Below are 13,738 nucleotides of genomic sequence, written 5' to 3'. Positions count from 1 at the left end.
TCAAAAAGTGACTTGTTTTCAGTGAATGTTGATTTCATCATCTTCTCAAACTGTTTGAAGCCGATGCTTTACCAACAGTTGAACAATATTTCTTCATAGGAACTTTCTATGGTAGTAACATATACTCAAGCATTATATATCCGGCACTCGCTCTGTCAAAACTGATGTTGAAATACAACACATATAAACATAATGGGGGGGAAATGGTTACTTATTTTGTTGAATTGATGTTCATTATTTTAGGACATAAGGTTCTTCAAGAGCCAATTGCTTTTGCTCTGTCTTTTTTTAATCAGTATTTTAAAGCGAGTTATATTTAGAGAATACAAGAGGAGTCTTTTCTCTCATGAAACCGGTGTGGGTGGATTTTTTTTGTTTAGGACAAGATTAGACATGTTTTATCAACATTAGAATGATGACATATGAAATCATAGTTTAAGTCAAAGAAAAAGATGATCTGTTTTGTTAAATCTATCATTTTGATTATGTTGAGAATATCCTATCTCTTATTTCAGCATCTGTTTATTTCCTTCTTTGTGCAGAACTCACAGCTCATGAAGAAAAATGCAGAACTTGTTTTGTTTGAGAGGATCACTGTTAACACCATTTAGTTGGAAATATTGCTGATGGTTATAAAGATGAAGCAATATCAGATTCCTGTAACACTTCAACATCTGGATATGTTCACTCTGTTCTTAAATAAAGAGACCTGACTTTACACTGAGGGCCAGTTGTTGTTATTTATTGTATTCTGGAGGCAGTGTCTCATCCACTATATTCTGACTAACGGGGTGAAATCAAAGAATTGTGGCAAGTCCTTCATCTTCATTGTATTCTGGTAAATGTCCCTTCAGTGTATGCCTCTTGATCAGGTACAGTACAAATGAGGGTTATCCGTTGCATTTACCTTTTTGGTTCAAATGTCAAACTTTCTCCGAGGTGGAAGAAGTCCTGCTACTAACTGAAGTATTAGGGACTTTATCCAGAAATCTTTTATATAGTTTATATCTGATATCATTTATTTCCTTTGAATCTTTAATTGTTAATTGTAATCGCAGCCAGTATATGAATAATGGTAGTCTCATCTCTCCTGAGAATGGAACACATATTGAAAGTCAAATAATAAACGTATCTTGTTTTTTGATTTGGAAAGCAAAGTATTTTTCTAAACACTATTTGACTTTCTTCTTGAGGATCTCTTTTCCACACAATCTTTGACATCGGGAGGAATTTGCTTGATGACTGCAGGCACTGGGAATCGAACCACCGTCCTACCGACTCCTGAGCCACAGCTGTATCTTTGATTGAATTTGTCACATGGATCGTTTATAACTTTATTAAACTAATTGTGGGTTTTATTGTCTGTTTCTTTTCTTTTCTGATGACATGGTGGATGCTACATAAATAAAGTTTGATTCTCAAAAGCTCGTGCTTCTTTAGTTGACGTAGAATGGTTCAATACGAATGTAAGTACGTCGTATATTATAGGTTTAGTATATATTTTAGATTGTAAGTAGTATGTTTATATATGTTATAGTAGACAGTGCTTATTTAACTGTTCTTTAATTCAAATGGATATATTTAAATGAATACATGTATGTTTTTATTTTTCCTTCACTTTACTTGCAATATTATGAGATTAGATTTGTATCATAAAGATAAAGCAAAGCTTTCTCAGAATCAAACAAAACCTAGAACAAATTACGGAGTAAAGCAAAATAAATTGAATTTCAAAAATAAAACTATAAGTTGCAAACAAATCATTTGAGTAATCGTGTAAACTATAAGTCTTTGTTCTTTGTTTTAACAGGTTTTTGTTTGCAGTTCTTTTTCTTCTTTCTCAATGATCAGACTTTTGCTCTCGCTGCAGCTCTTCTCGTTTAAGCTCCCTCATTTTTTGTTTGCGATTCTGACACAAACGTCCCAGGTGGGCGGGACTTTCAGGGGTGCGTCCGCATTGGCTACTCAGTTTTTACTGAAATGATCAAATAAAGTCAACATTTCACTGAGCTGTGTGGGGGTTGTTCAACTTTTAAAAGATGTTTGAATGATGTACACAGTGATAGGTGTTAAGGACTAACGTTGATAATAAATACATTTGTATTGATTTTAAGATCTTTTCATCAATCATACGTATTGGGATCATTTGTATTAATGTGGACCGGAGGGAGAGGGTGACGAGCAGGAGTTTCACTTTCCTTTTTTATTTCAATTCCAGCTTTGGTCATGAAGAATATGTTTCTCTGTTTTCCACTGTTACGTGCCAGGCAGGCTGTACTTGTGCAACACACTCTCATATCCCTAATCGTCCAGGAGCGACGTTTGGTCAGGGTCCCGTGGCGTGCAGTTGTGACGCTCCGAGGCTCCTTCCTCTTCATAAAGGGACGCAAATAGCTTTCAACTGATTGCAATGTATTCCCATCGGCGGCGGGATTTGACGCTCATGGAAGCACGGCATCCGTTTGTGTTGGCTGCCCTTAAAGGCAATGTGAGCGTCCATTCCCATTGGATAACGGAGAATTGTACACCAGGAAGTAAGTATTCCCCTTACTGTGGATTGATTTGACAGTGATATCTCCACTACTCATCAACTCAAAAACACCAGATTATCCTTGTTGATTATACGACATTGATTGGTTTAAATTGTGTGCAATGCTGAGAAACATGGGCTTGAGCTTCACTGAGGATCTTTGTCATTCTGACAGGGAGGCAAGCTGCAGTTATTACACTTCACGTTTTGAAATATGTGTAACTCTGTTAATATAAAACCCACACTGCTCAAACTTCGTTATTTTCACTAAAATTGGTATATTTATTTATTTTGGGGCGTGGGGAATGAAGAGAGAAAAATATATGAGCATTTTATGAGCATGGGATTTTGACAGTGGCGTTTTCTCCTGGAGGCCAAGGGAAGGCAGGCTTCCCCTGTTTTTTCGGATTGTAGTTATCATTTTAATAAATAAATAAAAACACTTCGTTTAGTTTCGGAAATTCTTTGTTGTGTGTTGCTGCCGGCCCGTCTCTCCCCCATTCTCATGGAGTATTTTACAAAGAGTGAAACAGCGCCCCTCTAGATGTTACGGTGAAACAGTAGATTGCACTCTCTGTTGCGAGAGGAGGCCAGCCGAAATGTGCTTCCCTTGGTGAAAAAAAAATGGAGGGATTGACCAACCAGATGAGGCTCACGTCATGCCCCTGCCAACTTGTGATTGGTCAGGGCCATGCCAAGGGAAGCCAGAGGCGGCTTGCTTCCCTTGCCTCACAATCCAATCAAATCGCATCAACTTACCCCCTGATCCCACCAGAAGCGTCTGCGCTGGGTGCACCCCCTCAACCAGCAAAGGAGACAACAAGGTGATTTTCATCACCTCGTGGCTGAGCTGAGGCTGGACAGCCAACGACATCACCAGTATTTACGGATGAATGTTCCACTTCCTGCCTGCGCTGCGCCGCGTCAAAAATAGGATTCATCCTATATTTTAGAAATTCATTGCGGCGAGGAGCTTCTGGGACGCTTCGAGCCGCGGCGCAGTGCAGCGCTGCGGGTCTGGTGGAATAGCACCCATTGACTAGAGGGGCCGCGATCGCTAAAAACGCTGCAGCACAGCGCAGACGCTTCCGGTTGGATCAGGGGGTTAGTGTTGCTGTTACGCGTCCCAAAAAGCGGAAGTAAGCTGCGCTCGGTTTCCCTCCACAAAATAGCAATGGGATTTCTCCATAGGATTTTGGAAAATAGCTCGAAAAAAGGTCAGTGGAAAACGAACCTGGTAAATGCACGTTTTGTTCAGTCGGATAATATCCACATGTCTACCCTACTTTTATAATTTTCGACTCATAAATCTAATCGATAGAAGATAGATAGCGTCACTGCACCACTCTCACCGCCGTTAGAAAGTAGCAAGCAACTGAATCAAGTGCAATTATGGAGGGTGGAGATTTGGAGTATTTAATCAAACATAATTGTACTAAACTTCCGCTGCAGCAGCAACAACAAATACAATCTGATGACAGGCCAATGCCCAAACTGGAGCTGTGTACAGCGAGGAACAAAGGAGCGAACCGGACGTAAAACGTTAAAGGTCTCCTGATTTAGTTTGTGAATGAATGCTTATTAGAGTTTGGGCTGGAGAGTGCGTGCGGACCTGTCGGTCAGATAACAGGCGTGTGTAAGTCCTGCATCTGTATGATACAAATGTGTGTAAAATGATACCGGGCGCTGTAATCACTCATCTGGTTACAGCGTTACATTGATCACCACCCCCCCCCCCCCCCCCCCCCCCCCCCTCCCTCCCTCAACTTTTGAATCCAGGAAATCTTCGCTTCGCTTTCCCACAATGCAGTTCGGCGAAAAGCGAGGCAAAGTGACGTCACCCCCATTCAAAGTCAATGGGCAGAGAAGCGTTGGAAGATTTTTTTAAAGCTGCTGTGTGGACGTACTGTAATTGTTTAGGTCCTTTGATAAGCAGGCAGTCATACCATTAGCTAGAACGAGCTAGATCTGATAGATTTGGACATAAACGTGAGGGAAGTCTAACCGGACAGGAGAGAGGGATCAGAGATCAGATCAGCTGCTGCAGCTCTGCATGATCACAGCTCCTCTGCTGTGACGCACCGTTGAGCGGAGCAAAATACACTAGAGTTAGACCTAACAGACTTAGCTAGTTTATCTACTCTGGAACTAGCTAAACTAGTTATACATATATTTATTCTTTACTGTTGGGTCACTTATTACAGGTTCAGCGAGCTGCACGAGAGGGACGGGCTGTCAGGAGAGGGAGAGGAAAAGAGAGCAGCAGTTACTTTTGAATAAAGTAGTTAATCTACTATTATTAGTTTGTTTAAATGCATTTATGTATTTTTTTTCATTAACATAAAATAAATCTCACATACCCCCTGCAGTACTCCAACGTACCCCTAGGGGTCCGCGTACCCCCATTTGAGAACCACTGCTCTAAACAGAAGTAGCTACAGAAATTAAGGCAATGTGGAAACAGCCACGACCAGGCTAAGAATAAGGTGAAGACTGCAGAGAAAGACCCTTGAGGTTCAGAAGGTTACAATGCTTTTCCCATGAATAAGGTGGAGCTGTAGTTTGTCTCTGTTGCCAGCAGAGGGCAGTGATTTGTGATCATTTCTGTTTGTGAACAGGAAAGTGTGAGGACACAGACAGAAAGACCCAGGAGACAATGGGAAGACATCACGTCAGCTTAATTGTTTTCATTTATTGTCATAGTGATTCAGTTTGACTTTAAAATGTAGACATTATCCCACTGTGTGGATCTGTTTCCATCTTAAAGTGATGAGTGATTACATGTGATTGATATCAGCTGAGGACACGTTGCTGTCCTGCAGAACTACTGCACAGGACGGACCTTCATGCTGATGGATTTCAGGGAGTAGTTGTGACCCTTCCAATGGTACCAGTTCACTCCTATAGCATAAATAGTGCCATCAGCCCCCCAGAGATAAACCCCGTTGGGATTTGTGTGGTGACAATCGTTGTACCAGAACCCCCCCAGGTATGATCTGGCACAGTTAGAAGTCCCAGAGTCCTGGTCTTTGTCGAAGGTGGAGAACTTCTGTCCGTTATGATAACTCAGGGAGTCTCCTGCAGAAACACAACAAGTGTATAATCAGAACATTATAATACAACTAACACAGGGATGAAGTATCTCTGTGTTGGTCCCTGAAGGCAGCATGCCCCTGGTCCAATGGGATTCCTCCATGTGATTTTGGAATATTGCAGAAAGTAATCTCCACATATTAAAAACACTTTATGATTTCTGAAGTTGAAATGCATCTCCAGAATATATATAACAACATTAGGCTGTAAAGGAACTACAGCACGGTCCCTTTGGGTAATGTTCTCTTTGTCAATCAGTCATTAGCCTAAGGACAGCCCAGATCATTCATTGTTAAAGATATAGGAAGGGATACCTCCAGATGTGTGATATACAGAAGAATGTCATGGGCATATAGCCACAGTTCCTGATCTGCTGTCGTTACCCCCTTATCTCTCTCTGATGTCTGAAGCCAGTCCTACGTGTGAGAGCGTCTCCTGAACATCAGAAAGACATCAAGCACTTCCTGCTGCTCCTCACCTGCCCCTCCATCAGTGAATCCAGAAACATGCAAAGTGAACCCGGAGGCCTCGGGGTCCACGGAGAACGAGGAGTACCGAGCGAACGCTTTGTTGCCTTCAAAGTCCTCCATGTCCACCAGCAGCTCGTACTTCTTCCTCAGAGTCAGGTGGAAGAGAGTCTCAAGACCTGCAGACAAACAGAAACCATGAACGCTAGGAAACCCAGAGTTTGATCAAGTCAGGACCTCCGGTTCGTCTTCATCTCTCACCGAGCCAGTATTCTCCGACGGCGAAACCAAAGCCCGTCTTGTAGTGATCCCAGGGCCGGTAGAAGTTCACCGAGCCGTCCAGCCTCCTCTGGAACACCTGGGGGAAATACTAAATCTCTCAGCAAGTATAATGGACATTTCCAGTCCATGGAAAAAGAGCATAACAGAGTTTAACCTGCAGCCTCTACTGGGAACAGGAGCCAACAGTCGATCTAAGGTGGAGCCTCTGATTTCTCACTGCCATTCACTGAATGCATCCAGGAGCTAACCTGACTAGCATGGTTTAGCTAACACACTTCAAGTGTCCCAACAGTCTCTGGATAGATTTATCAAACTGTAGATTTGATAGATTAGACTAAATACTTTACTTTGTTTATCCTGCACAAAGATACTGTACGTATATTTCCTCTCTGCTGTCTGACCAGGTTTCAGTTCACAGATAACTGGGGGCCAGATTTAGCTTTTGAGTTCAGGTACTCACCGTCCACCGTCCGTCCAGTGAGTCCATGTCACAGTTAACCTACACACGCGCACGCACACACACACACACACACACACACACACACACACACACACACACACACACACACACACACACACACACACACACACACACACACACACACACACACACTCTCTCTCATTAACACATATCCATTTGATCAGTGAGATATAGTGTTGCATGAAGTCTCTCAGAGGATGCACCTGGACAGCAGAGGTGGGTCCGATGGGGTAGATGGTGTAAACTCCACTGGGGCTGCTGCTGCTGCTCTGGTTGTAGATGTCGCTGCAGTCCGTTGGGAGGACGAGAGACATGCCGCTGTCCAACAGCAGAGCCAGGAGGACGAGGACGACTGAGACCAGCTGGACAGAGGACATGGTGTTCTGACTTTAATCTGAGAAATCCTAAATCGAAAATTCAATTCTGGGAAAAATTGATTTCTGAGAAAAAAAACTGAGTTCTGAGAACAAAATAAATTTCGGGGGAAAAAGTAAAAATTCTGACTTTAATCTCAGAACAAAAACCCCCCACTTTTTGTCAGATCTAAAACAAAATCCACATGTGGCTCTCATGCTCTTCCACACAGGTAAGATAACAAAGTACATTTTATCCCCATATTTGATCACACCATATGAAGGATATTATAATATATATATACATATACTGTAGCAAGTATACAGAAGAGGATCAGGGCCATGACATACCTCCTTCACACCAACGGTGTTTCAGGGGTTCTGAACCTGAAAAGCTCTAGCACGGAGCTTGAACCGGAGTTGCGTTGGTGTGAATGAGGTATAAAACATCTTTTCACATCGGACCAAAAGTGATTCTTCTTTTCAAAAAGTCAAAGTTCAAACTGTAATCTCAGAATTTGAGAAGATTCAGATATCAAAACATATCACAATGATCCTCTTCTAAAAAACAAAAGGTTAGAAAGTAAGTTCATCAACAACTGTACTTTAGGTCTTTTAGCTGAATGCAGGACTTTGAATTGTAACAGAGTAAATGTGAAATGGTCCTCACCTTCATGGTCATGTTTCTGCTGCAGTGATCTGAAGGAGATCTTCCCGCAGTGTGTCCACTCTGCCTTCCTGTCTTCTTTATATTGAACACGTCTCTGATCAGCTGCTGTCTCTCACCGATGAACTCCGGCCCAGAGGACGATGCCCTGACGTCATCACCCTCGTTACAAAAAACGATATGTAAGAGTCTCCGATCAGGAGTCGCACACCGCCCGGCTCGTCCTGCAACACGGAGCCCTTTCTGAAAGCATGCTAGATGTATGTGTGTGCATAAAGCTGAGCTGTGATCATAATATCAAAGAACGTGGTTGAGGTCATTGAAAGTATATTGCTGTTGTCATTATGTCTCTTTGTGGTTTCTTGAGCCTTATCACAGAGAGTCTAACATTGGTCATTTCTAAACTCTCTCCGCTGACCCTTTGTTGACCCACGCAGATTTCTTAAACTCATTGCAGTAACGAGTAAAAGGGAGTCGAACATCTGTCCTCAGTTCCTGTTTCTCAGATGTTTTGAAACCATTTCACAATGTGTCATGGAATTACAACCCCGACATCATGAAAGGAAACAGTTTCATTCCTGTGGAGAGCAGAGTACAGAACCTTTTGGTTTTGTGTCAATTGGATGAAATAACATTTAGAAGCATTTAGAAACAGGTCCAAATGATTCACTATTATAATTGTTATTTTTGTAAAATTGTATTATTATTCAATTCTTTGTGTCTCTGTGTCTTCATGTTGTGTCTCTGTGTCTTCATGTTGTGTCTCTGTGTCTTCATGTTGTGTCTCTGTGTCTTCATGTTATGTCTCTGTGTCTTCATGTTGTGTCTCTGTGTCTTCATGTTATGTCTCTGTGTCTTCATGTTGTGTCTCTGTGTCTTCATGTTGTGTCTCTGTGTCTTCATGTTATGTCTCTGTGTCTTCATGTTGTGTCTCTGTGTCTTCATGTTGTGTCTCTGTGTCTTCATGTTATGTCTCTGTGTCTTCATGTTGTGTCTCTGTGTCTTCATGTTATGTCTCTGTGTCTTCATGTTATGTCTCTGTGTCTTCATGTTGTGTCTCTGTGTCTTCATGTTATGTCTCTGTGTCTTCATGTTATGTCTCTGTGTCTTCATGTTGTGTCTCTGTGTCTTCATGTTGTGTCTCTGTGTCTTCATGTTGTGTCTCTGTGTCTTCATGTTATGTCTCTGTGTCTTCATGTTGTGTCTCTGTGTCTTCATGTTGTGTCTCTGTGTCTTCATGTTGTGTCTTTGTGTCTTCATGTTATGTCTCTGTGTCTTCATGTTATGTCTCTGTGTCTTCATGTTGTGTCTCTTAGTCTTCATGTTGTGTCTCTGTGTCTTCATGTTGTGTCTCTGTGTCTTCATGTTATGTCTCTGTGTCTTCATGTTGTGTCTCTGTGTCTTCATGTTGTGTCTCTGTGTCTTCATGTTGTGTCTCTGTGTCTTCATGTTATGTCTCTGTGTCTTCATGTTGTGTCTCTGTGTCTTCATGTTGTGTCTCTTAGTCTTCATGTTGTGTCTCTTAGTCTTCATGTTGTGTCTCTGTGTCTTCATGTTGTGTCTCTGTGTCTTCATGTTATGTCTCTGTGTCTTCATGTTGTGTCTCTGTGTCTTCATGTTGTGTCTCTGTGTCTTCATGTTGTGTCTCTGTGTCTTCATGTTGTGTCTCTTTGTCTTCATGTTGTGTCTCTGTGTCTTCATGTTGTGTCTCTGTGTCTTCATGTTGTGTCTCTGTGTCTTCATGTTGTGTCTCTTAGTCTTCATGTTGTGTCTCTTTGTAGTCCCTCTGTGTCTCTTTGTAGTCCCTCTGTGTCTCTTTGTAGTCCCTGTGTCTCTTAGTAGTCCCTCTGTGTCTCTTTGTAGTCCCTATGTGTCTCTTTGTAGTCCCTCTGTGTCCCTTTGTGTCTCTTTGTAGTCCCTCTGTGTCTCTTTGTAGTCCCTCTGTGTCTCTTTGTAGTCCCTCTGTGTCCCTCTGTGTCTCTTTGTAGTCCCTATGTGTCTCTTTGTAGTCCCTCTGTGTCTCTTTGTAGTCCCTCTGTGTCTCTTTGTAGTCCCTCTGTGTCTCTTTGTAGTCCCTCTGTGTCTCTTTGTAGTCCCTGTGTCTCTTTGTAGTCCCTATGTGTCTCTTTGTAGTCCCTCTGTGTCTCTTTGTAGTCCCTCTGTGTCTCTTTGTAGTCCCTGTGTCTCTTTGTAGTCCCTCTGTGTCTCTTTGTAGTCCCTCTGTGTCTCTTTGTAGTCCCTGTGTCTCTTTGTAGTCCCTCTGTGTCTCTTTGTAGTCCCTCTGTGTCTCTCTGTAGTCCCTCTGTGTCTCTTTGTAGTCCCTCTGTGTCTCTTTGTAGTCCCTCTGTGTCTCTTTGTAGTCCCTCTGTGTCTCTCTGTAGTCCCTCTGTGTCTCTTTGTAGTCCCTCTGTGTCTCTTTGTAGTCCCTCTGTGTCTCTTTGTAGTCCCTCTGTGTCTCTCTGTAGTCCCTCTGTGTCTCTCTGTAGTCCCTCTGTGTCTCTCTGTAGTCCCTCTGTGTCTCTCTGTAGTCCCTCTGTGTCTCTTTGTAGTCCCTCTGTGTCTCTTTGTAGTCCCTCTGTGTCTCTCTGTAGTCCCTCTGTGTCTCTCTGTAGTCCCTATTTGTCTCTCTGTAGTCCCTCTGTGTCTCTTTGTAGTCCCTGTGTCTCTCTGTAGTCCCTCTGTGTCTCTTTGTAGTCCCTCTGTGTCTCTCTGTAGTCCCTCTGTGTCTCTTTGTAGTCCCTCTGTGTCTCTCTGTAGTCCCTCTGTGTCTCTCTGTAGTCCCTCTGTGTCTCTCTGTAGTCCCTCTGTGTCTCTCTGTAGTCCCTCTGTGTCTCTTTGTAGTCCCTCTGTGTCCCTCTGTGTCTCTTTGTAGTCCCTCTGTGTCTCTCTGTAGTCCCTCTGTGTCTCTTTGTAGTCCCTCTGTGTCCCTCTGTGTCTCTTTGTAGTCCCTGTATCTCTTTGTAGTCCCTCTGTGTCTCTTTGTAGTCCCTCTGTGTCTCTTTGTAGTCCCTTTGTGTCTCTTTGTAGTCCCTCTGTGTCTCTTTGTAGTCCCTCTGTGTCTCTCTGTAGTCCCTCTGTGTCTCTCTGTAGTCCCTATGTGTCTCTCTGTAGTCCCTCTGTGTCTCTCTGTAGTCCCTCTGTAGTCCCTCTGTGTCTCTCTGTAGTCCCTATGTGTCTCTCTGTAGTCCCTCTGTGTCTCTCTGTAGTCCCTCTGTAGTCCCTCTGTGTCTCTCTGTAGTCCCTCTGTGTCTCTCTGTAGTCCCTATGTGTCTCTCTGTAGTCCCTCTGTGTCTCTCTGTAGTCCCTCTGTAGTCCCTCTGTGTCTCTCTGTAGTCCCTCTGTGTCTCTTTGTAGTCCCTCTGTGTCTCTCTGTAGTCCCTATGTGTCTCTCTGTAGTCCCTCTGTGTCTCTCTGTGTCTCTTTGTAGTCCCTCTTTGTCTCTTTGTAGTCCCTCTGTGTCTCTCTGTAGTCCCTCTGTGTCTCTTTGTAGTCCCTCTGTGTCTCTCTGTAGTCCCTCTGTAGTCCCTCTGTGTCTCTTTGTAGTCCCTCTTTGTCTCTTTGTAGTCCCTCTGTGTCTCTCTGTAGTCCCTCTGTGTCTCTTTGTAGTCCCTCTGTGTCTCTCTGTAGTCCCTCTGTGTCTCTTTGTAGTCCCTCTGTGTCTCTTTGTAGTCCCTCTGTGTCTCTTTGTAGTCCCTCTGTGTTTCTTTGTAGTCCCTCTGTGTCCCTCTGTGTCTCTTTGTAGTCCCTGTGTCTCTTTGTAGTCCCTCTGTGTCTCTCTGTAGTCCCTCTGTGTCTCCCCTCTGTGTCTCTTTGTAGTCCCTATGTGTCTCTTTGTAGTCCCTCTGTGTCCCTCTGTGTCTCTTTGTAGTCCCTGTATCTCTTTGTAGTCCCTCTGTGTCTCTTTGTAGTCCCTCTGTGTCTCTTTGTAGTCCCTCTGTGTCCCTCTGTGTCTCTTTGTAGTCCCTGTATCTCTTTGTAGTCCCTCTGTGTCTCTTTGTAGTCCCTCTGTGTCTCTTTGTAGTCCCTTTGTGTCTCTTTGTAGTCCCTCTGTGTCTCTTTGTAGTCCCTCTGTGTCTCTCTGTAGTCCCTCTGTGTCTCTCTGTAGTCCCTATGTGTCTCTCTGTAGTCCCTCTGTGTCTCTCTGTAGTCCCTCTGTAGTCCCTCTGTGTCTCTCTGTAGTCCCTCTGTGTCTCTTTGTAGTCCCTCTGTGTCTCTTTGTAGTCCCTGTGTCTCTTTGTAGTCCCTATGTGTCTCTTTGTAGTCCCTCTGTGTCTCTTTGTAGTCCCTCTGTGTCTCTTTGTAGTCCCTGTGTCTCTTTGTAGTCCCTCTGTGTCTCTTTGTAGTCCCTCTGTGTCTCTTTGTAGTCCCTGTGTCTCTTTGTAGTCCCTCTGTGTCTCTTTGTAGTCCCTCTGTGTCTCTCTGTAGTCCCTCTGTGTCTCTTTGTAGTCCCTCTGTGTCTCTCTGTAGTCCCTATTTGTCTCTCTGTAGTCCCTCTGTGTCTCTCTGTAGTCCCTCTGTGTCTCTCTGTAGTCCCTCTGTGTCTCTTTGTAGTCCCTCTGTGTCTCTCTGTAGTCCCTATTTGTCTCTCTGTAGTCCCTCTGTGTCTCTTTGTAGTCCCTCTGTGTCTCTCTGTAGTCCCTATTTGTCTCTCTGTAGTCCCTCTGTGTCTCTCTGTAGTCCCTCTGTGTCTCTTTGTAGTCCCTCTGTGTCTCTTTGTAGTCCCTCTGTGTCTCTCTGTAGTCCCTATGTGTCTCTTTGTAGTCCCTCTGTGTCTCTTTGTAGTCCCTCTGTGTCTCTTTGTAGTCCCTCTGTGTCTCTCTGTAGTCCCTCTGTGTCTCTCTGTAGTCCCTCTGTGTCTCTTTGTAGTCCCTCTGTGTCCCTCTGTGTCTCTTTGTAGTCCCTCTGTGTCTCTCTGTAGTCCCTCTGTGTCTCTTTGTAGTCCCTCTGTGTCTCTTTGTAGTCCCTCTGTGTCCCTCTGTGTCTCTTTGTAGTCCCTGTATCTCTTTGTAGTCCCTCTGTGTCTCTTTGTAGTCCCTCTGTGTCTCTTTGTAGTCCCTTTGTGTCTCTTTGTAGTCCCTCTGTGTCTCTTTGTAGTCCCTCTGTGTCTCTTTGTAGTCCCTATGTGTCTCTTTGTAGTCCCTCTGTGTCTCTTTGTAGTCCCTCTGTGTCTCTCTGTAGTCCCTCTGTGTCTCTCTGTAGTCCCTATGTGTCTCTCTGTAGTCCCTCTGTGTCTCTCTGTAGTCCCTCTGTGTCTCTCTGTAGTCCCTCTGTGTCTCTTTGTAGTCCCTCTGTGTCTCTCTGTAGTCCCTCTGTGTCTCTCTGTAGTCCCTATGTGTCTCTCTGTAGTCCCTCTGTGTCTCTCTGTAGTCCCTCTGTGTCTCTCTGTAGTCCCTCTGTGTCTCTTTGTAGTCCCTTTGTGTCTCTTTGTAGTCCCTCTGTGTCTCTTTGTAGTCCCTCTGTGTCTCTCTGTAGTCCCTCTGTGTCTCTCTGTAGTCCCTATGTGTCTCTCTGTAGTCCCTCTGTGTCTCTCTGTAGTCCCTCTGTGTCTCTCTGTAGTCCCTCTGTGTCTCTTTGTAGTCCCTTTGTGTCTCTTTGTAGTCCCTCTGTGTCTCTTTGTAGTCCCTCTGTGTCTCTCTGTAGTCCCTCTGTGTCTCTCTGTAGTCCCTATGTGTCTCTCTGTAGTCCCTCTGTGTCTCTCTGTAGTCCCTATGTGTCTCTCTGTAGTCCCTCTGTGTCTCTTTGTAGTCCCTCTGTGTCTCTCTGTAGTCCCTCTGTGTCTCTCTGTAGTCCCTCTGTGTCTCTCTGTAGTCCCTCTGTGTCTCTTTGTAGTCCCTCTGTGTCTCTTTGTAGTCCCTCTGTGTTTCT

The 13,738-nt window shown here is 44.0% G+C and overlaps 1 protein-coding gene across 1 annotated transcript in view; it reads right to left on the bottom strand.

Annotated features, from left to right (window-relative positions):
• Positions 1–5,202: 5,202 nt before the first annotated feature.
• The window catches only part of LOC307025249 (microfibril-associated glycoprotein 4-like), a 10,924-nt gene continuing 2,388 nt past the window's right edge, over positions 5,203–13,738 (bottom strand). The window contains exons 2-7 of the mRNA XM_079659889.1: positions 7,877–8,097; positions 7,057–7,215; positions 6,833–6,871; positions 6,352–6,448; positions 6,102–6,269; positions 5,203–5,608 (exon numbers count right to left, since the gene is read on the bottom strand). Of these exons, the coding sequence (XP_079516015.1) occupies positions 5,355–5,608; positions 6,102–6,269; positions 6,352–6,448; positions 6,833–6,871; positions 7,057–7,215; positions 7,877–8,097 (938 nt within the window). The 3' untranslated portion in view covers positions 5,203–5,354. The remainder of the gene's footprint in view (positions 5,609–6,101; positions 6,270–6,351; positions 6,449–6,832; positions 6,872–7,056; positions 7,216–7,876; positions 8,098–13,738) is intronic.

The sequence above is a fragment of the Notothenia rossii genome, assembly GCF_949606895.1.
Source record: "Notothenia rossii genome assembly, chromosome: 11".
NCBI classification, from domain to species: domain Eukaryota; kingdom Metazoa; phylum Chordata; class Actinopteri; order Perciformes; family Nototheniidae; genus Notothenia; species Notothenia rossii.
This window is presented reverse-complemented; position numbering and strand designations above follow the sequence as displayed.